At 41.9% G+C, this 25,139-nt stretch overlaps 1 protein-coding gene across 3 annotated transcripts; it reads left to right on the forward strand.

The window, feature by feature from the left end:
• Window positions 1-5,228: 5,228 nt before the first annotated feature.
• Window positions 5,229-23,469, forward strand: tfr1b (transferrin receptor 1b). 3 transcript variants are annotated; one of them, XM_017719241.2, is made up of 19 exons: window positions 5,229-5,353; window positions 11,263-11,314; window positions 11,540-11,762; window positions 12,686-12,896; window positions 13,083-13,220; window positions 13,321-13,408; window positions 13,894-14,016; window positions 14,679-14,774; window positions 14,906-15,045; window positions 15,542-15,711; window positions 15,791-15,907; window positions 17,198-17,283; window positions 17,386-17,449; window positions 17,900-17,967; window positions 18,062-18,129; window positions 18,520-18,610; window positions 18,775-18,999; window positions 19,720-19,872; window positions 19,964-23,469. In XM_017719241.2, the coding sequence occupies exons 2-19, from the start codon at window positions 11,270-11,272 to the stop codon at window positions 20,204-20,206; spliced, it is 2,349 nt and encodes a 782-aa protein (XP_017574730.1). In that variant the 5' UTR covers window positions 5,229-5,353; window positions 11,263-11,269; the 3' UTR covers window positions 20,207-23,469. The 3 variants fall into 3 exon arrangements, with proteins under 3 accessions (XP_017574730.1, XP_037389936.1, XP_017574731.2); XM_037534039.1 differs by lacking the exon at window positions 5,229-5,353 and adding an exon at window positions 5,696-5,775; XM_017719242.2 differs by lacking the exon at window positions 5,229-5,353 and adding an exon at window positions 5,696-5,775 and having other exon boundaries at window positions 18,778-18,999.
• Window positions 23,470-25,139: the final 1,670 nt, after the last annotated feature.

Here is a 25,139-nt window from a genome sequence, read left to right on the forward strand (position 1 = left end):
GATAATGTGTCTTTGGTTGAGAAGCCTACAGAAATGACAGTCAATGTTAAGATAGCAGGGAAAAAGCTGAAAGCGTTGGTAGACACGGGAGCCAGCCAGACACTCGTTCTAAACAACTGCTTGCCGGATGACATGTTAAAATTAGCGGGTAGACTGAAAGTAAAGTGCGTGCACGGGGATGAGGTAGTCTATCCTACAGCAGAGGTAAACATGGAAATACAAGGGCAAACTTACCTGCTAACGGTTGGGGTAATGCAGAATTCTCCGTATAAGGTTATACTGGGTCGCGACGTGCCAGTGCTGATAGATTTGCTGACGGACAGGCAGAATGAATCAGAAGTTTTAGTCGCAACCAGACAAAGAGCTAAAAGTGCTGAGGAGGGTAACAGAAGGACCCTGAGTGAGTTGCCATTTAGCGATGTGGTTAAAGCTAAAAAGTCTAAGCGAGAGCGGAGACAAGCTAAGGTGCGCGGCACCAAAATTACGGAGCCTGTAGCGGTAGCAGACCTCGGCTCTGGCCTGACGAACCCTAGCCTTGCGGAGCTGCAGAAGAACGATACAACCTTACAGTCATTATTTCTCAAAGCAGTGCAGGGTACACTCGACAGAGGGAGTTTGTTTGTCATCAGAGATCAGATTTTGTATAGGCAGAAAGGGGAGCAGGAGCAGCTAGTAGTGCCGAAAGATCTTAGAGCAGAGGTTTTAAAAATGGGACATTCTGAACAGTGGGCGGGCCATATGGGGAAAGCCAAAACGCTAAGCCGCATTTTGGCGAGGTTTTATTGGCCTGGGCTTCACTTAGATGTCGTAAGTTATTGCCGCTCGTGCCCACAATGTCAGTTAACGGCCCCATCGAATAAATCAGACAGAGCCCCTTTAATTAATCTGCCAATAGTAGATGAACCTTTTACGCGAATAGCGATGGACATTGTAGGCCCCTTGCCCCGTAGTCGTTCGGGTAATAGGTATATCCTCACTTTGTGTGATTACGCAACCCGGTATCCAGAAGCGTTTGCTTTACGTAACGTAAAGACCAGGCAGGTGGTTAACGCTCTTATCCAGCTGATCTCACGGGTAGGAATACCCCGAGAAATTCTAACTGATCAGGGCACTAACTTCACATCAAAGCAGCTTAAAGATGTTTTTAGCTTGTTGGGCATTAAGGGCTTGAAAACCACTCCGTACCATCCGCAAACTGACGGTCTCGTGGAACGATTTAACAAGACGTTGAAGGTGATGTTGAGGCGTTTTGTGAACGAGACTGGATCTGATTGGGACACGTGGTTGCCGTATGTCCTGTTCGCCTACCGGGAGGTGCCCCAGGCATCAGTTGGATTTTCTCCGTTCCAGTTACTTTACGGGAGGGAAGTACGGGGCCCATTGGATGTCCTGAAAGAGACTTGGGAAGGACAGAGCCCCGGTTTACAACTGAACGTCCTTTCCCATGTGCTCAAGATGAGAGAGAGGCTTGCACAAGCAACACAGATAGCACATGAGAACCTTGAGCAAGCGCAACGTCAGCAGAAGAGCTGGTATGACAAGTCAGCGAGGAAACGGGCACTGACACCAGGTGATAAGGCGCTGGTGTTGCTACCGACGTCTGACACAAGTCTTCTGGCAAAATGGCACGGGCCCTACGAAGTGCTAAGAAGGGTGAATGAGACCACCTATGAACTGTTACGTCCTGAATGTAAGAAAACCGAGCAGTCTTTTCACATAAACATGTTGCGGCAGTGGCAAGAACGAGATAAAGACTCCACGGAACACCTGTGGGTGCAAGCAGTTGGAGAGGAGGAGGAATGTGAGGAGCAGTACTTTCCATCCAATACCACCCAATCAGAGGTTTTACAACTGGGACACCTTACACCAGCGCAAGTGGAGGAGCTCAAGGGCGTAATACCAGCAGGTCTGTTTAGCCGAGAGCCAGGTCGGACTACAATGATTGCGCATTCCATCCGTCTGCTGAAAGACGAGCCGATCAGACAAACGAGTTTCCGAGTGCCAGCTAGGCTGATTCCAGACTTCAAGGTTGAAGTGGAACAAATGCTTTCTGCAGGAATCATAGAGCCATCAACAAGTCAATGGTGTAGTCCTGTGGTGTTGGTTCCAAAAAAGAACGGTGAACTGCGCTTTTGTGTGGATTTTTCAAGGTTGAACGCGGTGTCTGTCTTCGACCCATACCCCATGCCAAGGACCGACGAAATCATCGAGAGGTTGGGAAAAGCTGTATTTTTATCCACTCTTGACTTGTGTAAGGGTTACTGGCAAGTGCCACTCAGCCCGGAGGCAAAGGAATTGACCGCGTTCAGGGCGCCGAATGGTTTATTCCATTTTACGGCCATGCCGTTCGGTCTCCATGGAGCGGCAGCGACATTCCAACGGCTGATGGACAGAGTGCTGCATGAGACGGAACAGTACGCGGCCGCTTATCTGGATGATGTGGTGGTCTTCAGTGAAACCTGGGAGGACCACCTACAGCACATGGAAGAAGTGCTAAAGCGGATTCGCGGGGCTGGCTTGACAGTGAACTCTTCAAAATGTCACTTGGCCAAGGGATCTGTCTCCTACCTGGGATATGTTTTGGGGGGAGGAGTTATCCGGCCGCAAGTGGATAAGGTAGAGGCCATTAGGAATAGTCCGATACCTACTACAAAAAAACGGGTGAGGTCGTTTTTAGGATTGGCTGGTTGGTATCGTCGTTTTATTCCTAACTTTTCAAGCCGTGCGGCCCCATTGACTGAATTGACCCGTAATGACAAGCCGCAAAGAGTCAAATGGACTGAGGAGTGCGATAAGGCTTTTAAGGACCTTAAAGACTCTTTGTGTTCTGACCCGATTTTAGTAAGCCCTGATTTTAGCCAACCCTTTACTGTGCAGACTGATGCGTCGGGAAATGGACTGGGGGCGGTTTTGCTCCAAGGCGAGGAAAAAGACCGTAAACCCATTCTATATATTAGCAGGAAGCTTTTTCCGAGGGAGCGTAACTATTCCACAGTAGAGAAGGAGGCTCTGGCAGTCAAGTGGGCTTTAGACTCTTTGAAGTATTATTTGATGGGTCATGATTTTGTGTTAGAGACTGATCATCGGGCGCTGCAGTGGATGCGGCAGATGCGGAACTCTAATGCCAGGATCACTCGCTGGTATTTGTCCTTGCAACCCTTTCGGTTTCAGGTTCGCTACCGCAAGGGACAGGACAATGTGACAGCGGACTACCTCTCACGTCACGAGGACAGTGACTGACGTAAGGGGGGGGGTGTGTGATGGTGCAGTGTATGCCCATCACTGAAATTAATAGGAATATTGTATGTACCTACCTTGATGTCCTGTGTAGAAGGGGATGAGGGCAAATGGGAGGTAAAGTGGACCGAGGCTTCTTGTCCCTGTTGGGCGGATCCACCTTCAGGGAAGGAAAGGGGCCTCAGTGTCCTAAAGTGAAAAACCTGCAAAGGAATGAATTAGTTAACTAAGGAATACTTACCGGTAATATGTATATATTAGTCACGACTAGTCAGTAGATGTGTATATATGGGTGTGTATATATGTTTATGTGTGAATGTAGATTAGAGCCCTGGGACATCGTCCCTTAAAGCAAATTATTAGTTTAGTCGGGGCGGGGCTTCGACAATAAGAACGCTCGATGTTCTTTCAACAGGGGGTTTTCTCAGCTACCTGTGGGAGGAGAGGTTTAATCCCGGTACGAGGCTGTTAGCTGCTTGTAACAGTTTGGGAATAACCTGTGGTGAGGATTAGCCTTGCGGCGAAATCTCAAGTTTATCTTTTGTTTTATTTCTGTTTAATTCAGTTTTTCTTTTGTTTTGAGTCTAATAAAATAAGTACGAGTGCACTTGGACTTGGAGTCTCGCCTCCTCGTATCCACACCCACGCCCATAGCGCCAATTTGGCCGTGCGTAAATCCCGGTGCCTCTTCTTTTGGAGGTTGCACCGTTACAGGGTGTTTTTCAGGAGTTGGGCTCGGCCCCTTAGTTCCAGTTAAAGGAACTCTTAATGCTTCAGCACCAAGAGATTTTGGACAGTTTCATGCTCCCAACTTTGTGGGAACAGTTCGGGGACGGCCCCTTCCTGCTCCAACATGACTGCGCACCAGTGCACAAAGTAGGTCCATAAAGACATGGATGAGTGGGTTTGGTGTGGAAGAACTTAACTGGCCTGCACAGAGTCCTGACCTCAACCTGATAGAACACCTTTGGGATGAATTAGAGTGGAGACCGAGAGCCAGGCCTTCTCGTCCAACATCAGTGTCTGACCTCACAAATGCGCTTCTGGAAGAACGACATCATATGAAACCCTATGGATTAAGAATGGGATGTCACTCAAGTTCATATGCATGTAATAACATAATGTGAGGGAGCTTTCAGAGCCATAAAGCTCTTCAGATGTCTCATTCTTATCACCACCACTGTGAACAATTTTGACTTTCTCTAGAACGGAGCACTTCACACCAAACCTCTCTAGACGACTATGTCTATATCTCAACTGTTTAATTATGCAGAATGTTTTAAAAAATGGTTGAGTTCCCCTTTAAGTATAATTATAATTAATTAATATATAGTATAAATATAATAATTAATTTAAGTATAATCTCTGGTAAGAACATAAAAAGTAAGCTGAAGCTCACTTATTTTTAGTTTAAAAGATGTACAATAATTTAATAAACTTCTTTTTTATAAGGGGATGCTCTTGATGATAAAACTATGTGTCCATTCATGAGCACAGGACGGAAGAATGGTCCTTCGGGGCTTTTTTTTTCCTGCATCCAGTGTTTTTTTTCCTGTCCCAAAAGGGCCTGTAAAACGAGAAAAGCGTTGAGCAGGAATTGTGAGGAGCCTACGTGACGATCGCCATGAATCACAACTCTCTGTTATCTGTGCAGGAGGAGCAGCAGGGGGAGGGGCCAGCATCTACGAGTGATGTGAAGTTCGACTCGGTTCGTCGAACCGATTCTTTCTTTCTTCAACCGTTCAAACGTCCGATCTAACGATTCCTTGCGCCACAAGCGAGTGGATCTGATGCTGGTTACTTCTGCTCGCTTAGATGTTCAGAAGGATTCCGCTGTAAGATGGGCTGAAATAGACTTTGGTACATGTTGTGCATCTGAGGCAAACTAGCGATTACTTGTAAAACATATGGATTCATTTGAAGCTGTTCTTATGAATCTGTGCCGAAAAAACTGATTTCATGGAAAAGACTCGGTTCAAAAGACTCAGTTCAAATGACTCGCAGACGACTCGCTGACAGACTGTCCGCAAGAGCAGCGTGGAGACAGACCGCGTGTTTCTCGGGGAAGCTGCGGAGTTAAACCTTAGAGCCCCTCTTATTTCAGCCTCTAACGAAGGTGAGACTATTTCTTCACACGTTTAGAAGTTCGGCGACTTAAGCAAGTGGCGATTCTGAAACGTAGGTTAATGTTTTTCGTAGACTTTTCAGATTATGTCTGCAGCGCTGCATCGCCAACATAACCCAGGTTAGTTAACCTAACCGTTAATTAGTTAGTTAAGCCGGTTTAGGCTTAGTATTAGTTAGTTAAGCCGGTTTAACGATTTACGATTCAAATGTGCGCTTTCTACCTTAAATGGTTAAATCGAGCGTGCTGCTCCATTTAAGGTGGAACTGGAAAATTCGATCAAGACGCTGGCGAACAAGAAGTCATTCATTGCCTCAGGGGCGTTTCTTTTAATAATACTGGACCAAGATGCTCCGAATAGCCAGGCTGGATGATCCATCTGTGCTTCTCCTTCATATAAAAGGCACCCGAAGGCAATAATAATGCATAACGCTGCCAGATAATACATATTTTTGTTGGTTAGCTTAGCAAACGTTCCGTCGCTAACTGCCTGCATAACCTAACTAGGCTAACTAGTTAGCCGCGTAGCCACGTTAGCCGTGTGCTCAGAGGGCTTGGCCGAAGTAATTAAACCTACCAGCGCTATTCTGAAGGTTTCTTGTGTCCCATGTCTGATAAAAATAATCCGAAATAAAACGCTGACTTGGTTAAATGGTGTTGGCTGGCTAGCTCATTTGACCGTAGAGCTAAGCTAAGCTAGCGGGCTAGGCCATAGTGTTAGCATGACCGGCGTGTTCCGTCGCTGTCAAGCAGCTTTACTGCCAACATTGCGAGCTTAGTCAGATGTTTACGTGTTAAACCAGCTTTTCCTTTTCATTCAGCTCGCGCATTATTAATGAATAAAAGTTAGCTGGTCGGTTGAGAGCCTTTTGGGGTGAACATATCGTGGTGACCTTGGCCAGGTTTGCACTGTGGAGCCACATGGCGAGCCCAGCCTGGGACAGTGGCTTCCTGCCTTAGATCAGTCTGTGTGTATTTACAGAGAGATTTCCATATAAAGTAATATACAAATAAATGAGTTTTAAAAAGACAAAACGCAGTCCTACACTCTTAAAAAAAAGGTGGTTCTTCAAAGGTTCTTAAGGATCAGGATCAGAACACTTTATTGACCTAACTGTAGTTACAGTTGAAACCATTTATTTAGGAGAATAAACACTTTTAATGATTTAGAACGAGAGAAATTTGCAATATGTACACGAGACTTAAGTTCTTATGGATACAGTATAGTGGTGGTGAGTGTGATAAATATTAAGCATGTAGTATAAAGCAGTTCAAATTATTGTACCTCTGAGTTATTGCACACTTATAATTATTATTATTATTATTATTAGACATGAACAGCACGGTTGGGTATTGCGTTTTGTGCAGATGAACCTCACTTTGGATCACACACTGAGGGAGGAGTTATAGAGTTTGATGGCCACCTGTAAGAATGACACCGTCTCATCATTAAGGCAGTGGTTCTATGTAGATGCAGGACAAATGGTTCTTTTGCATGGTGAATTGGTTCTTCGGTTCGGTGGAAAATGTGTTGCTTGGTTCCGTTTTGAAAATGGTTCTGTACAGCGCCAAAAAAGGTTCTGCTGTTCTGACGGCAAGCTTGTAACAATAGAAGTACCCATTTTGGTGATGCATAGAACCATTTTCAAAGGGCTCTGTATAGAAACATATACGACACGTTCTTCATCAATTTTAAGGACCATTTAAGGATGCAGTGGTTCTGATTAGAGCCACTCCCTTTACTGAAGAACCATCTTTAAAAAGATTGTGGTTGTAAAAAGACTGTCAAGCCTTGATCCACATTCTTGTACTCGGTTAATTGTACTAAAACCCAGTTAATTGTACTAAAACCCAGTTAATTGATTGTTGTGCAATACCAGTTTCTTAGGTTTTGACAAGGCTCCACCGCAATCTACACTTGAACCATTATTGCTTAATGAATTGATTTTTTTGAATTTGAGTAAAATCCCATTTGATTTCAGAAATCCTCAGCTCACTTGGTCGTAGGCTTGGAGGCTGCTTAATATCAAGAATAAGTACATGCTGTTCCTAGGCTTCAATTTCTGGCGCTGCATCATCCCAACTTACGGAGTCCACATCATCTCAAGTCAATTCAGGAGGCTTTTATGGTCATTCCATCCATGTATAAGTACACAGTGGAGTGAAATTACGTTCCTCCAGGAACAACACGCTGCGACACGAAACAATAAGCAGTACAAAGTGCAACATGCAGACGCAAGTGTGCAAAAATACGATAAATAAACAGACATTAGACGCAGTAAACAGACGGGACAGCGCGGCGCCGACACAGCGCTCGTTTCTGAGCTTGGAGTAGGTTGTGAAATAAGGTGCAAAGATTATTTGACATGCTGTGATCTGTAAATACATGAGCACCGCGGCTCGTGAGTCCTCCTCATAATAATATATGGGATGGGCTTGTTCTTGAGTTTCACCACCCACAGCTGAATGTAGAGCACTTGTAGATTGTATTAGAGTGAATATATCATTCATTCATTTACATTCACGGCATTTGGCTGACGCTCTTATCCAGAGCGACTTACCATTTGAGCATTTTATACAGGAAGGACAAGGTGGTGTTAGGAGTCTTGCCCAAGGACTCTTATTGGTATAGTGTATGGTGCTTACCCAGGTGGGGATTGAACCCCAGTCTACAGTGTAGAAGGCAGAGGTGTTACCCACTACACTACACTAACCAACCACAATATATCGTTGTCAGAACAAAACCATCTCCATTTTTGTTGTTTTTCTTTTCTTTTTTGGAAATAATAAAAAAAAAATACCTGGTTCCCTTTACATTGTGTGTAAATTTCCTGATCATTGGACCAAAATAAACGGCCCACAGTTACATGGAGAAACGTCTGGTTCCATTGATTTACCTTAAAAGTAAAGTGTGTTTTCTCCTTCTCCTGTAAAGTTACCATTTTGGAGATATGAGGTTTTTTCCGACAGCGGTGATATGAATACAGCTGTATGTACAACTGGACATGTAATAGTTGTTCATCAGTCGTTTTTGGATGCTGACGTTGCTAGGCTGCATGTAAAGTCATCAGTATATCACACTAACCTTTGATGGCATATAGTGTTGCCACGTTTTAACCGTTTCTGTTTGCCAGTGTATGTTTGGGTTATTTTGATTCAGGTTATTGAACAGCAGCGGCGCCACATGCCCTCGCCAGTCTGGCGCCTTTCTTATCTTGCAATGTTTTGAGCTGCAAACAGTGCAAGAGTTTGTTGAAATGAGGTTTTCTTGCCAGCGGCTCTGCCCCCTCATATTGACCTGCATATAAAATTAATCAGGTTACATATCGGAACCATATGGTTTGTCCCTTCATGCATTATTGCTTAAGATAACCAGGCCTGGACATAGCAGACAAGACCTAACCGGATTTTGACATTGAGATGCTCTTGTGACTCTCACATGCTCTTTGATGGTAATGCGATATACTCTGGGGAACACGAACCCTAAACCATACACTCCTTAAAATGTTGACTCAATAGTTCTTTAGTAAAGAAAATGGTTCAATATAGAACAACGATCGCTCAAAGATTAAAGGGTCTTTTGCATCATGAAAGGGTTCTTCAGATATGGTACAGTATACAGTTTAAAACTGGTTCAAGGTTTAGCCATTTGAAGTTATTCAAGGGTTCTTTAGTTTAAGGAAATGGTTCTATTTAGAACCAAGAGTTCTGTATAAAACCCATGCATGCTTAAATTGTTCTTAAGGTTAACAAAGAATGTGTTGAATCTGGTTTTAATATAAAGGTTTTATATAGCAGCAAAAATGTTCTTCTGTTGTTAATGATGTCAAGCTTTTACCAGTAGAAGAACCTTTTTTGTGCTATATAGAACCCTTTTCAACAATATCTAGATCCCTGTATAACACATTCTCCATCAGCCTGAAAACCCCTTTCACCATGCAAAGAACTCTCATCATGTAAAGGGCTCTCAGTGTTCGTGGTTCTATGTAGGGCCATTTCTTTACTTAAGAACCCTAGAAGAACTGTAACTTTTAAGTGTGTGCCACGCTTTTTGAGAAGATGGTCTCGGATCACATAGAGGTTAAAAATATTCCCGTTCTGGTCTTGTAGTTGCTTGTTGACAAGGAAGTATTGTGGTCTTAGGATTCCCCTTTGTAGTTCTAAGGAAGAGCTTGTAGGAATGTGTGGAACTTCTTGATCTTAAATATTCGTACAGGGACATTCATAAAGGGGTCATATTGAAAGTGCTTCTTTTCTGTTCTCATATTTGTGAGAAATCTGTTGGAAGTTGTTCTTTTTAGTCTCCATCTCAGATGAGGGGTGAAGTTTGAACCTGTGGGGATGGTTGGATACTTGGACTGTCTTTAAGTCCAGTTGTGGAGCGTAAAGCATCGAGTTTTATAACGAGGAAACGTCTTGTGCTCAGTTATTCTCAGAGTGAGTCATTTACTTCAGGGTGTAACTTGCCTGGTTAATGTGCTGCAGTGTCGACATAACTGGTCTTTGTAAAAGAGCAAGCGTGACAGTTGCTTGTGAAACTCTGTGGTTGTAGAATTGGCGGGAATTGTGGCATTGTGGGGGTTTTTTTAAGGAAGTCCTGTTCATCTTCTGCAGAACTAGATTGTTTCATTTCTTTGCAGCTTGAGGGCTTTTGAAAGCGTGAGCGGCAGGACATGATGAAACCTTTTCTGTTGTACCGCAGTTTTCGGTGCTAGGTGTGGTGTTTTCTACAGGTGTGTGTAGATCTGGCATAATTTCACTGTAGATTTGTATTTTGTTAATCTAACTACAGTAAAACCTTGTCACTCATCTATCTGACAGCTGCTGTAGTCTGACAGTATGTCTCATTATGTCATATATGAAAGATAACATGGTTTCTTAAACACTCATAGTAGCTGGCTTACACTGGCTGTGCGTGCATGCAACGATTTTTGCCAATCTGATTGAGTTCGTTCTGATTGCAGATTAAGACTGAGGTGTTTATGCTCACTCTACTCAACAATCTGATAAATCTTACACAAGTAATCTGATCTAAAACCAGGTGCATGTGTGGAGAACCACTTGGAGTAAACATTACCATGACAGCGAACCTCACGCGAGGTCCAGTGAGAGTGAGATGAGTTTCCAGTTGGCACGCTCGTGTCTTTAATTACTTTAAAATGACGTCAGACTCGGGGAAACGTCCTGCACATGTCCTTATTAAAGAAGGCGAAGAGGAAGACGTTGAGTTCTGAGCCACATAAGCTGGACGTCCGTCCCAACGGCGTCTTTTAAAGATCAGGGCATAAACTTCGTCTCCTCTGCAGACCAGTTTCAGCTCTGCGAAGTTGAGCGTTATAAACTTTCACTATGACGCGACACACATGCAGAATGGACTTAAGCGTTCCGATAGGGAATGTAATCGGATACAGGCGTTTACAAACACAATTTTTCTATTTAACATATTATTTACAGGATTACCCAGCTCGATCAGTCGGACAGAAATTGTATTCCAAATGGCCTCAATCGGACTAGGCTGTTCATATACGTGGACGTATCCTATTCCGATTGAGCTATTAGATGGATTATTAGCAGATTATTGGGCTGCATGTAAACGTGGCTATTGAAATGCTGGGGCCTGGCATAGTAGTGCAGTGCGATTATTTAATTCCCGTATTGATTTTTCTCTAGCGTGTTTACAGCTGGCTCTGATGTCCAGAAAGTCTTGACACACTACTGTTTTCCCTGACTTCCGAAAAAAACAAAAAAAAAACAAACCTTGAACTTTGGAACAGGACAGAAGTGCATATAACGTTGTGGAGACCGCAGGAGAGGCAGATTCTTCAGAGAAACCTTTTCTGTTCTCGTGCAGTTTTGTGCTCTCTTCTCATTTCTCTTTTTCCTCCTCTTTTCTTTTTCAGGTCTGTCATGGCTGGACCAATTAATCAAGCAAGAGCCAAGATTTCTAAAATAGTAAGTATTGAAAAGAGTTAGACATTTCAAAAGCACCTGCACTTAAAACCTGTCTCCTTTCTCATCTGTTAATCTTCTCCTTTGAGAAGTTTGTGATGCATGTAACAAGAACAAAGAGCAAATTTAAAAATAGTAAGTGCCGTTTTGAAAAGGAGGAGTCGGGTGTTGGTGAAGAGTAATGGTGAAAAAAGTCGTTTCTGATCTTTTTTCTTTTTTAAATCGCAGTTTAATGGGGAACCACAGTCATACACGCGCTTCAACCTGACCCAGAATGTTGAAGGGGAAAGTAGCCATGTGGAAGTGAAGCTCTCGGGTGATGGTGAGGAGGAGATGGAGGGAACTGAGGTTGGACATCGCCATCCTGCCAGCACTTACACGCAGAGACCGCAGCGCCGTTACAGGACCTTGTGTTATGGAGCACTATTGATTCTGTTCATCTTCCTTTCTGGTAAGATGTTGCTACAAGTTGAGATTTTGTGATTAACTCAGGGTGTGGTGATAAGTTGACAGAGTCTAATAGTTTCCACTGGTGAAAATGCTTTTATTTTGTGTTCTTTTCTACAAAAACACAACGGTTTTCATTACAAATGATATCTGCATAAAAATTTAAGTGACGTTTAGTAGAATCTTAATGTTTACATGAATTTATATATTTCCTAGTATGTGATGCATCCCTTTTTATAGCGCCCCCCCCCCCCCCCCCCCCCCCCTTCCTCCTCCTCTTCTTCTATCCAGTTGCCTGAATATGGAAGTTATAAGAAAAGTAATAAAAATTCTAATCTTTTTATACAAAGGCCTAACATGGTCAGTTTACAAACTTGCTTCAATTTGATTAGTGGCCTAGAAGTAATGCAGAATTTAAAGTCATTTTTCTTTGTTTTAAAAAGAAAATTCTGGCTCTTGGAAACAAATACAATGTGGTTTCAGACTTTTTTACTCTACTGTATTTATGTACACAGTATTTGGATATTTGTACCATGCTTAAAAATACATTGACAAATTTTGTTAAGAAACAAAATATCTAACCTAGTGACGTTCCAAGACTATTGTCATTCTCATTTGGACAAAGTATTCCATAAAATTGCAGGTGATGTGTTTTCACAGTTATCGTTTGGGCAGATGTTCCACCTCTGTGCTTAACAGTACCCTTAGTGCAGTCCGTTTGAAGTTTGTCTCCAGGCTTTTTGTGGTCAGGTTGATGTTATGCTAAGTGTGCTATTAATACTTAAATCGATAGTGTCCAACTTCCGTCTGTAGTCACTGTATCTATACAGCAGAAGTATTCATAACACTATAGGAAGCATTTGTTGCTGCTTGCCTTGCCGGGCCAGATTGGCACTAATGGATGTTTCTTTTGTGTCTGTGTATCAGGTTACCTTATTGGCTATGTGACGCATCGCAAACCTGAGGCCAGCAAACTCCCCGAGACTGGACCGGCAGCATGCACCACCGCGGGTCAGCCAGAGGAGAGTAAGGATGAGGGGGATGCTGCTGTTGACCCTGAGCCTTCCCTGGACTGGAGTGACATCACAAGCATGCTGCGACAGAAGCTGTCATCCAGTGCCTTTGATGATCTGTTAAGGTACTTAAGCTTCGTAGGACTGGTGCTTTGCATAAGTGACGCTGAGTGTCCTTGTTACAAACTGCAGGGAAACATGTTGAAATAGTCTGTGCGCTGCAGATGCTGCACTGCAGTATTTGTTTAAGATTAGCGTAAAAACAAGTGCATTTCTAATACATTTCTACCCATCTGCCTGTCCCTCTCTAGGAACTTTGCCATGGATAGCCATGAAGCAGGCAGTAGTGGTGATGAGAGCCTGGCCAACAAAGTATTGTACACTTTCAAGAGCCTGAATATGAACCCATGGAATGACGAGCATTATGTTCAGCTACAGATGCCTTCAATGTCAGTACTGTGTGCAAACACTACTCTTCAGTTGTTGAGTAGCCCGTATTTGTAAGTTTCTAATGACCGTTAACTAATATGCCGTCTTGTTCACGAACAGGACCAAACCAAACAAAATCGTCTTTGGTTCTGAAGAGATTGGCCAGCCGAAAGGATACTTGGCTTACAGTGCTACAGGAACCAAAGAGGTAGGGCGTTGTTCAGGCTTATTGTTCTCGAAAAAAGATGTGTCCTCAGGAAACACGAACACAGCTTTTATTTATATGGAAATAATTCAGTTAGGGAAGCTTCTTTGGAGCTGAATAGGATGGAAAGGCAGCTTAGTGTTTAATGCTGCGATGAGCTTGCACACAAAGCTATTACTGATATTGCTGATGCCTCATTGTTTTATTTGATATTATTTTGGTGTAAAACCCTATATTTTTGTTTCAGTACAGAGATGTGTACAAGCAAGGTGTTGGAAGTGTTTATATGAAACACTCATAGATTTTATTAGTATAACATTATTGTATTATACATTGTATGTCTCTGTTTATGAAAATATAGTGTGAAAGTCTGTATGTCCTGCGTCGAGCAATACAAATGAGATTTTAAAAAAAATCATGTTCATGTTATTTTCCTTTGAAGGCCACACTGTGCATATTGAAGTATTGATCTCAAAATCTTCTGACAGGGAAAGGTGGTGTATGCAAACTTTGGCCAGATTGAGGAGCTGAAGTACCTGCTGACCACAGGAGTGGATCTCTCAGAGAAGATTGTTCTCATGAGAACTGGGCAAATCAGCCTGGCAGAAAAGGTGATGCAAAATCTGTTTCTGGCATACCATTACAGGGCCCATATCTTGGAAAACTGAAAGTTTGAAATAGGATGTAAACACTGAAAGTTTTGTCACTACAAGTTCATACAGTCCATTCAGGGAAACTGAGCTTCAAAAATAACCCATTGTTTTTGTGACACCATAATAACCAACACACTTACACATTTCCACCTATGCTTTAGCCTTGTTATGACTTAAACTGCATTTGGAATAAGCCCCACAATTCAGGGTGGCCAGTCAGAGCTCATTTATATACATCTTAATGGCCCAGTAACAAAAACAGCCTGTTTAGTTAAAGTAAGTGATAAAGGAAAACCGGAAAATTGTCATGTGGGGAAAAAAATATTAAAGATTTAATTGATTTAATTAATATTGTTTTTGGTGCATAGAATTAGAAATGTTATAAGTGGACCTCAAGGTATAAAATAAAATACCAGAAAAATGTAGAATATGGGTCTTTAAAATCTCTCGCCAAAGTATTTGCTGAAGAAAGTCTTGGTGTTATGTTGGTTCGTTTCGTTTATGTTCTGTATTATCAAAACAAATTTAATTTTTGAAATAAATTGTAAATAAATCATTGTTAGTTCAGAGATTCATGCTTATATTTTTCTGTTTTGCCCTGACTGTTGTCTCGACCTTAGGTTGCCAACGCTGCCAAGTTTAATGCGTCTGCAGTTCTGATCTACCCAGAACCACCTTACGATGGTTTTGACACCAAAACTGAGCTTTATGGACACGTAAGTCTCTTTGTGACAGCTCAGTGCCACCATGGCTTATTAAGCTGAAATGCCTTCCTCTTGGATTTTTAGCTGTATTCTTCCTCTTCCTTTGCAGTTATCTTAAATGCTGTGTGTCTTTTTCACCACAGGTCCACTTAGGAACCGGTGACCCTTACACTCCAGGGTTTCCTTCCTTCAACCACACACAGTTCCCACCTGCCAAATCCTCAGGTCTGCCTGAAATATTGGCACAGACGATCACCGCAGATATGGCCCTCAGAATCCATCAGTAAGTTGAAGGGCACTAACAGATAGATAAACTATTCCTAAGATGAGCTGATCACTCTAATGTTTCACTGACGGAGATAATTAAGTCAATAGCTCTGTATTCTGGTTTAGGATGTAGGATATAGACACAATATTACAATTGTATTACTACACATTGATTGTGATTGCACTGTACCTTCTAGTATATTGAAAGCACTTTAGTGAGCCCTTGATTTGGTGTTTAGGACTGATTTGACCAAAGTTCTTTGATTGGATTGTGTGTACGCCATATTTATCAGACCATTCAGAGAACATCTTTGATTGGGTAGGGTGCTCATAGCACACAAAAAAAACATAGGTTAGATTATTAGTCCACTTTTTTGCACTCTCAGTATTGCAAAGGCCAATCATGACAATGCTTGGGGTATCAGCCTTACTTTTTAAAGTGAAATATAATGGACTGCAGTGAGAAACACTCATGCTGGACATTGTGTAATATTTACTGCCCTAATTCACAGGAAAATGGGAGGGAATGATGCCCCTGAAAACTTCAAGGGAAATCTAAAGGGCATCAGCAGGTACAGACTGGGAGGAGACGGTGACACAATGACTGTGACTGTTAATAACGTTCTAGTTGACACGAAGATTCATAATATCTTTGGAGTCCTCAACGGCTTCATTGATCCAGGTGAACTGCACTCACAGATTTACTGTGCATTCTTGAACATGTCTGTGTACGGTATGAGCTCACTGGGTTATTTCTGCAGATCATTATGTGGTGATCGGTGCTCAGAGAGACTCTTTCAGCAAAGGCTATGCAAAGTCCACCGTCGGCACCTGCCTGCTGGTGGAGCTCGCCAGAGCAATCGCAGAGATGATGAAAGGTAGAGTGAAGCCTCATTCATCCACTTAACATTTAGTTTATTGCACTTTTTAAGCATGTTTCATTTAAAGTTCTGTCAGTTAATAATTCGGAATCGCAACTTTAGGCTATACAGATGTTTGAATGTTTTCAAAAGTGCATGTTGATTAACGTATTATTCCAAATTGTACACGCCTTATCAGAATACTTTGCATTATTAGGTTGTCAGAGTGGTTTGATGTGAAATGCTCCAGTCTAGAGAAACCTACCCAGTCAGAATTCTTCACAGCAGTGGTGATGAGAGCCAGGTACCCTCACAGAAAGCGATTACATGCAATGGTCATGAGCACCCTGCCTGATGTCTGAGACGTTATATAGAGTTGAGCAGATTTTGGGCCAAAATCATTTTCTGTTTCAGTACGCTAATGACAGAGGGGTACGTGCAGCATGTTGTGAGGCAAAGTAGTGCCCAAAGAAAACATCAATGTAGCACACCCTGTGCTACCCCAGGCTTCTCTCTCCTCCTTCTCTTTTAACAAGGTGCTCATGCTGCCAGCCAGATCAGCAGTAGCTGGCTCTATTTAAAGGTGAGCACCTGAGCTGAGAGGGAGTGAGAGCTTATTGCTTCGCCTCCCTGTCACTGCCCCTGCTCCGCAGCTCAGCGGCCAGGAGGCGTAGTGTGAAGCGGTGTGAAAGAGGAGGAAGGGCCCGGGCAGCGGAGTTCAGGACTCGCTTCCCGCCTTCATACCTCTCCTGGCTGTCACTGCCATCATCCCCTCTCTGGCCGTCACTCGCATCCCTACCGGGTCCTTGGAATTTGCGCTCTGTCCCCCACTCACTCCTGGTTCTCTTCCCGCCTTCCTGCCTGCTCTCGCGGCTGTAATCAGGGCCCAGGGGATGGGATCGTGCCATAATCAGTATTGCATATAAAAACTGTGTAAGAAACTTGTAGGTTCACAGCTCATTTTATAGTAATAAAAAGTAATTAAAGCTTTATTTGCATTGTAGACACATCTCCTGGTTCCAATAACTACAGTGTAAAGACATTAAAGTTTCTCTACAGTGCATCATTTCCCATAAAGAACACTCTGAATGACTTGGATTACCTTGAATTATGCAGAAATATTGACAATTTGCTGATGTCACAACAGAACTTGCTGATCATGTCTGAAGTAAACTGAAATCCTGTGAAACGAGCATCTGATTTTAATAAGCATTTCTATTGGCTACCTTGTAGATACTGTTGATCAGCTGTTATATTTCATTAAGATGTTATTGAGTGATGCAAACTTCTTTTCCTCTGTCCTTGTAGGGGGTTTCAGGCCCAAGAGAAGCATTGTGTTCGCCAGCTGGAGTGCCGGCGATTACGGCAGCGTGGGCACTACAGAGTGGCTGGAGGTACGTCTGATGCATGACATTTGGACATGTAATATCACAATTTCATGTTTGTTATGGAGATGGTTTAGATTTAAAATCTTGCTTATGATCGGTGTTAAATAGGGTTACCTGAGCTCGCTGGACAAGAAAGCATTTACGTACATCAGCCTGGACGGAGTGATTCAAGGTACGTAAAAGGCCCCTATGACTGTTTGACTGTTTTCCTCCTTTTTCTTTCACGTTTTAATCACATCTAAAGCAGTTCAATTGAAAAGCATACTGCCACACAATACAGTTGTAAGCAGAAGTTTAGGCACTCGTGGTCAAGTAACATGTATTGTATGTATTTACTGTTAAATTGCCGAATTTAACATAAAAAACAGTAAAACATAATGATGTTGCCTTTGCAAAAACTATGGCACCTTGTATTTTATGTTCTATTTTTTCATGTTAAAATCAGCAAGACTGTGCACTAAAGTCTACAAAAATCTATATTTAAGCTTGGAGCCAGGGGCACACAAGTCTAGTCCGTGGTGCTGTGTGTCAAAATATCAAGAACTAAATTATGTCGCAGTCACAGGATAAGAAAGGTGTCATTTTCTTGTGGGGAAACCTTCAATGCTTTATTTGTCTCCAGGTCGGAGCAAGTTCAGAGCATCAGCCAGTCCGTTGCTGTACAGCCTTCTGAAGGACACCTTAAAAGAGGTTGGGAGAAATGCTCATCGTTGTTTTCATATATACAGTTGTGATCTGAAATTCCCACAATGCAGCAATTTAACCCTGTGTATCTCTTATGAAGGTGGAGACTCTTGCGAGCGAAGACAGAACCCTCTTCCAGGACTTCGGCAAAGAAGATTTTGAGGAAATGTGAGCACTTTTTACTGACTTCTAACGCTATTTATGATGGACTTGTGATCGTTGTGTTCGTGTTTTTGGGCTGCATTATTTACATGTTGCACGTGTCATTATTCTAATTGAAGAAGGCGGTTCTGATGTTCTGTTTAGTTGTATGTGGTCTACCTGAAACCTTTTATTTAATCCTTGGTTAATATCAAATAAAACTTGCAGCCTTAAAGGTACACAGCCATAATACAGTATCAGTTAGAGAAGCGTGATAATGTTGAAATTGTAAAGAAATGATCATGTATTGTTTTTGCATCAGACTTGATGTGTTTATGGTTCTACAGAAAAGCAGAATGCTTGGGTGACATTCCCACATTGGTGCATCCCTAATATTCTGATCTTACCCTTTTGCAGTCTGGAAACCATGAAGATGGAGGATGGTGCCTATCCTTTCCTGGCTTTCTCGGGAATTCCCTCCATCTCCTTCCGCTTTGTCTCAGATGGGGTGAGTTTTGCATAGGGAAAAAACATCTATGCTGACTTATAAATAACGTTTATTTATTTATTTATTTATTTTATTTTATTTAATGACGGTATAAAGCATTAAGGCGATATGTGAACAGATGCTGGAGGCTTTCTGTTAATCTAATTGTGATGGTTGTCATCTAGCAGGGCTATGGCTATTTCGGAACACCTCTGGACAATAAGGCCAACCTGGAAATTGCCACTGAGCAGCGGTTGGGTGACTTCTGTGTGTCTGCAGCTCAGGTGGCTGGGCAGATGGCCCTCAGGCTGGTCCATGACCACATCCTGAGGCTGGATGTGACCTCTTATACCCGCTTCATCAGGAAGCATATGGTCATGATTAACAACCGTGTCAACCAGCTCAAACACGTGGGTAGAATTTTATTTTATTTTTTTTTTGCCTAGCATGCAATTATTATTATTATTATTATTGTTGTTGTTGTTGTTGTTGTTGTTGTTGTTGTTATTATTATTATTATTGTTATTGTTATTGTTATTGTTATTGTTATTATTATTATTATTATTATTCATCTTAATACTCACCATTATTATTGTTGTTGTTGTTATTGTTGTTGTTATTATTATTATTCATCTTAATACTCACTATTATTATTATTATTATTTTATTTACTAATCCACCTTTTGTTGAGTGCTACTTCATCCTGTTTGTCAGTGAATTAAAAACATTTCTTGTTTGGAAATGTTGATTTATAGTTAAATGGTTACGTTTTGGAAATGCAGTGAACGTTTTATTTATTTATTTGTTTGTCTATTGTGAGGGATTATTTATAAAATTATGACATTTTGCTATATTTTTTTCCGTATTTGTTAATACTGTAATAGGCAAATTTCATACTTTTATTCTTGGCAGCATCCAATATATAAGCTAAAAGGCAATGTAAGTCCAGTTACCAATGCAGTTCTCACTAGGTGTAAGCATAATTAATTATGCTTATTATTAATATAATTTTTTTTATTGATTTTACCCCCCTTTTCATTTTTTATTTTGGAAATACTTTTACTGAAGTCATGGAAAAAGTCCAAAGTTTTGGGTATTAGTCTTTAAAAAAAGATTTGTTCGTCTTGCAGGCTGGCACCATGTCTGCACCTCTCTCGTCTAAGTGGCTGATATCAGCAATGGGGTCTTACAATCGCGCTGCTGACTCTGTGATTGACGAAATTCTGAATAGTGAACTGGAGGACCGGGAGAAGTGTCGCACCATCAACAACCGGATCATGAGGGTAAACCTGTTCGTCCTGTCTGGCTGGTCACACACAGTAGTCAGCATTTGCTTTGACATGTTTATTCTAACCCATCACTTTCTCAATACAGGTAGAGCACAACTTGCTGTCCCAGTACGTTTCTCCGAGAGATGTCCCTTTCCGTCACATCTTCTTTGGCACCGGTGATTACACTGTGTCTGCCCTGACCGACCACCTGAGGGACCTGAAGGAGCAGGTCGTCGGGTCCGACGCTGACCTTTTGCGCAACCAGTTTGCCCTGACCACTTGGACCCTCCAAAGCTGTGCCAATGACCTGGCTGGAGACGTGTGGGCTCTGGACAATGAGATCTAATGAGAGGAATGTTTTAGTACGACGTGCAGGCAGACCCAACATCACTTTTTAGTTTAAAACATCTACCAGTTGGGCAGAGAGTGAAACTGAGTGAAGGGTGCTTGTTCATTTAAGTTGATTTTCCCAGAATGTCAGACGTTTAAAGGAAAAAAGGATATTTTAAAAGTATATTTGCAAACAGGTCTGGCTAATAATCTGACAAATGTCAAATATTTGCTTTGGAATTGATCATTAATCAGGCCTGTTTGCATTTGCATGGTGAAAAAGCTGAAAGATAATCAGTTATTTGAACTAACTTAGCTTGAATTATTCTGTTACGAAATCCTGCTGAACTGCTCATCACAAAAAAGTGAATTCTACTGACCTAAAACCTGGGTTTGAGTTTCAGCTGAAGGCTGAAAGAACAGTGGCTGATTAGCAGTGGTTTAACTGCTGTTCGTATTAAAACATGCAGCCACAAGATGAAGTGTTTCAGTACAGGGTCCTCATCATTTGCCCTCGTTTGCTAGGTTCTGACAGGTTTCATTTAGATTCGATGTCGACTTCCGATGTTATTTAGTCAGGTTATCGAAGCACATGCGCTTATGAAGGCTTCCCTGTTCACGGCTGCTAATTGGGTTGTAACCTGTTCCATTCGCACTTGATCTAAACCCTGTAACCAAAGCTCTTAGGGGGGGAGAACCTCTGCCTTTGCCGTTTATGTAAGTGACGGCCTTACCCATTTGGCACTGAGAGAATCATGTTTGTTCCTTATTTATTTATCAGTGACAGTGTTCACTATAAATGTGTTTTTTTTGTTGTTTTTTTAACTTATTATCGGAAGCAGTGCCTTCCATAATTGTGACGGTTATACTGTCAGTTTATAATAGCAGCATCTGCTACCAGAAATACATGTTACCAACAGCTGTCACCGGAAATTGCTATTACAGGTGCAGGTGGTCACCAACCCAGAAGCACTTGTTAGAAATGGAGCAACCTTTCTACTAAATCGTCAACATTCAGCCCGGAACCAGCCTTATCGCTGCCGGACACGGCACAGGTTCCCAGAGATTTCGAAGTGACCTGTTTTCTCTGCCTGCAAATGCGTTCTTTTGTAGCAGCTGTTAAGGTTCCAAGGTTGGGAAACCTCACTGGAACCAGATGATAAATTGTTTATCAAGCTTTTGTTGAGCGTCCAGTTTAAAATGCTGCATGAACAAATGTGTTGCAGCCAATTCTAACTAAGCACATTTAAAACAGCAGCTGATTTGACACAATGTGCACATTACCTTTAAACTACGCCTGTACATTGACTTTTGACATGTACAAATGGGTTGTAATTAATAGTGCACTGTAAAACACATTTGTGGGCGGAGCTTTGACAGGTCAGTTAACATTCAAGGTTGGACTTTGTACGAGAGCTCGTCTCTTGCGATCTGAGAGGAGGGCGTAAAGCTCTTTGACCAGAGCAAGACTTTCTGGCCATTTCTGTGACAGAGCGTTTTTTGGAACATGTATATTTCTATCCTGAAACATTATCGGGAGCAGTGTCTTCCATAATGTGAAGTGTGAAGGTAGTTTTTGCCTACCAGTGTGTATTTATCGGGGGCAGTGTCCCTCATATTTCACTGTAGGGTGGATTCAATTATCGGGAACAGTGTTTCCCATAGTTTTTATACATATTTATTTTCGTTTTCGATATTTGTGTGGCTTCTCTTTCTTTGTGTGTTATTGTTAAAGGTCTGTGAACTGAGATGTTGTCTTCCCTGTAGCCCCTTTCAGCTGGGTAATGTAATGTCTTTGCTGTGTAGCTAAGGGTTCTCAAGATTATGACTGGCAGGGGAGCAAAAGGCGTATATTGTCTACTATATTCTCACATCATTACTAGCAGGTGTTCTTACATTTAAATGAACACTCCAGCAATTTCCAGCCTAACTTCTATTTGCTGCATCTGTAGCGTACAGTTGATCACCACGCACAGTCGTTCTGTCACGTGTTTAGTTCGACCCCTTGGCTTGAAGCGCAGTTATGATAGAAGTCAATGAGCAGGTCCTTGCTATTGACTGACTATTATAAACGACATTTTAATCTATTTTCTGTTATAAAATTGTCTGTGGTGATTGTTCATATCACTGTTCTTGGGAGAAACCCTCATATCTCCAAAGTGGCAACTTTACAGGAGAAGGAAAAAACATACTTTACTTTTAATGCAAGTCAGTGGAACCAGAATTTTTTTCCCAGTCATTTTGCGCCGTTTCTTTGGTTCCATTCATCATGAAGTTGACACACGATGTAAAGAACAGGCATTTTCTAAATTTAAAGGCCTTTCTAAGTCAAAACTTAACCTAAATGGAGATGTTTTCTTCTAAGAGCAGTGATATGCTACAGATATATTAGAAAGAGATTAAATTGAAAATGCTTTATTCTGTGAACGCTGGAGACTCTGAGAGCTTTTAATCAGTTTACACTATATTTCATTACATATTACATTACCTGACTGGTGTTGTGGTATTACATGCTTCCATTCGTATAGAATCTTTCTGGTTGCACCATCTTTCTGAAAAGGTGAATCCTGGGGAAGATGTAAACATCGAGTTCCCTCAGACCGCATTTATTCCCTTTTCCTTTCCGACGCGGTTTAAGCGGTTTCGTTTCCAGCGTAACTCTTGTTAAAACAATGCTTCTAGACTTCTGTGTCGCACTTTAGTTTCATGGTGGAAATCTGATGCAGGTGGTGGTGTTTGCGGATTGATGGGGCCTTTGGCTTCTTTCAGGCATCTGTTACTCCTGTCCTCTTTGGTGGCTTGTAATACATGGATCTCTCCTTGTCTTGGGGCGCTTGGTTCAGTTTTACAGTATGTAGTTGTTCATGCTGAGCCTTATGATTGGCTGTTGCACGCTGTTCCTGCACGGATGAATTAGATATCTTACCAATCTTATGCAGTACTGTGTTCGGACGTGGAAATCTGGAGGATTCATCTGCATGCTTTAACTTCATAAAGGCGTTCTGCACACGTTTTATTATGCTCAGAGATTACATTTGGTCTAGTAGTTATTTAGTTTCACATTATCGGGTGTAATAAGTAAACATGGCTTTCCATTGAACTCTTGTGTTTTTCAGATAGAAATTTTAAGCCATTTTCGCAATTTATGGTAAACTCAATGTGAGTTAATTAACATGGGATGTTAATTAGCCGTTATGGTGGGCTGTATGAATTAGAAATACTGTCTTGAACCCAAATTTGTCTTTGCTGTGTAATAAACATGGTATGTGCTTACTGTAACCGCCAGTGTTTTGCCCTTTTTTCCCTTCAAAAATGAACTCATTTCACACACACCATTTTCTAAACCGCTTATCCTTCTGGGGCGTGATGGGGGTTGGGTTTGGGGTGGGGGTGGGGGGGAGTGCTGGAGCCCATCCCAGCTGTCATTGGGCGGAGGGCAGGATACGCCTTGGATGGGTCATCAGTCAAAAATAAATGGTTCAATTCAAGTACAGCAAAAAAATAAACAGCATTGATGGACAGATAAAAGTTTGTTCAGAGACGCCCAAACCTTTGCATAGTGAAGGGGGAAAAAAGTCACAAGTCAACCTGTAGTAATATTTTTATTCATTAAACTACGTAAGAGGTTCTAAAATAATTTGATTGCATAAATTAAATTGAGCCTTTTTAGATTTTTTTTTAATGTATGCCTAGGATGGAATACAGTCATTAAACTTGGACCTGATCCTGTTTATTTTTACCCCTAGCCCTTGTTTTTGACTGTCAGCCTAACCCCCTAAGTTACAGGGGTAGTGGTTGAGATCTTCCCTCTGAAATGGGACCCTCAAATAAACAGCATCACTTCATTAACAGCTACTAATGCTGCTCTGTGGGCGACCCTGCCCGTCTACAGTGACCGCAGAGGAGGGTAAATCTCAGCTCCTCACTGCTTGCCTTTATTTACATTAAGGGCATCACATGCTTTCAAAGAGGGGGCAGTTGTTATCACCCACCACTAATTCTTCAGTGATATGAAGCAGAAGTCAGAGATTCACCAGCTTCTTGTTTGAATTTGGTGGTTGGTTAGTGTAGTGGGTAACACCTTTTGCCTTCTATGCTGTAGCCTGGGGTTCAATCCACCACCTGGGTAAGCACCCTACACTATACCAATAAGGGTCCTTGGGCAAGACTCCTAACACCGCCTTGGCCTCCCTGTGTAAAAATGATCAAATTGTAAGTCGCTCTGGATAAGAGCATCAGCCAAATGCCGTAAATGTAAAAAAATGTAAAATTTGAGAAAGTTAGCTAGCCAGCTACCAAGACAATGGCATGCTATTAGTGACTTTTTCTATGCTTATTATGAAAAAAAAACAACCATAATATGTTGAAATGACAAACTAAGACAATGTAATGATTATTGTCATTTTTAACTGAGAAAATTCTCACATTTGTGGGTTTCTTTGGTCTCTCGTGCAGCCGTCTTGCCGGTGTTTTGTTTATTCTCCTGACACTGTTTGGAGTGAGTCTCAGAAAAACCCCCGTCTGGAGGGCCATGTAGCCCTAAAACTTCTGTTGAGACAGAGGGGTGGGGAGAAGTTGGGACACCCTACCCCTAGACGTGGACGCGCAACACAGAGGGCTACAGGCTAAGTGGTAGGGGCGAGGGCTGAAATAGGACCGGGCCTTAACGGTTCTTTTGTACAACTTGTGACTAAATTAAACTGGTTTACTGCCCCTAAATGTAGTGAAATAGTGAAACGTGTTTTTTTTAATCATCTGTTTCTTTTGGTGTCCATGAATAGTGCTGTTAGAAAAGCTGCTGTTCATGGACACTAGGTTTGAAGAAGTGACACCTAGTGGTCAAAGTAGGAACTGCACGTTTTAGTTATTTCTCTTAAAGGGGAAGTCCATCGATTTTTCAAAATTTCAAAATAAAATCATTCAGATTGTTTTTATTTGTTTCTAGGGAA

The sequence above is a fragment of the Pygocentrus nattereri genome, chromosome 24, assembly GCF_015220715.1.
Source record: "Pygocentrus nattereri isolate fPygNat1 chromosome 24, fPygNat1.pri, whole genome shotgun sequence".
Lineage (NCBI taxonomy): Eukaryota > Metazoa > Chordata > Actinopteri > Characiformes > Serrasalmidae > Pygocentrus > Pygocentrus nattereri.

What these genes read in the sequence shown, in the direction of transcription:
- tfr1b (XM_037534039.1), top strand. Translation starts at nt 5,711, where the DNA reads ATGCTCCGAATAGCCAGGCTGGATGATCCATCTGTGCTTCTCCTTCAT. An exon ending in TGAAGGACACCTTAAAAGAG is followed by an intron (nt 17,968 to 18,061) that starts GTTGGGAGAAAT and finishes TCTCTTATGAAG; the next exon opens with GTGGAGACTCTTGCGAGCGA. An exon ending in TCAACAACCGGATCATGAGG is followed by an intron (nt 19,873 to 19,963) that starts GTAAACCTGTTC and finishes TTCTCAATACAG; the next exon opens with GTAGAGCACAACTTGCTGTC.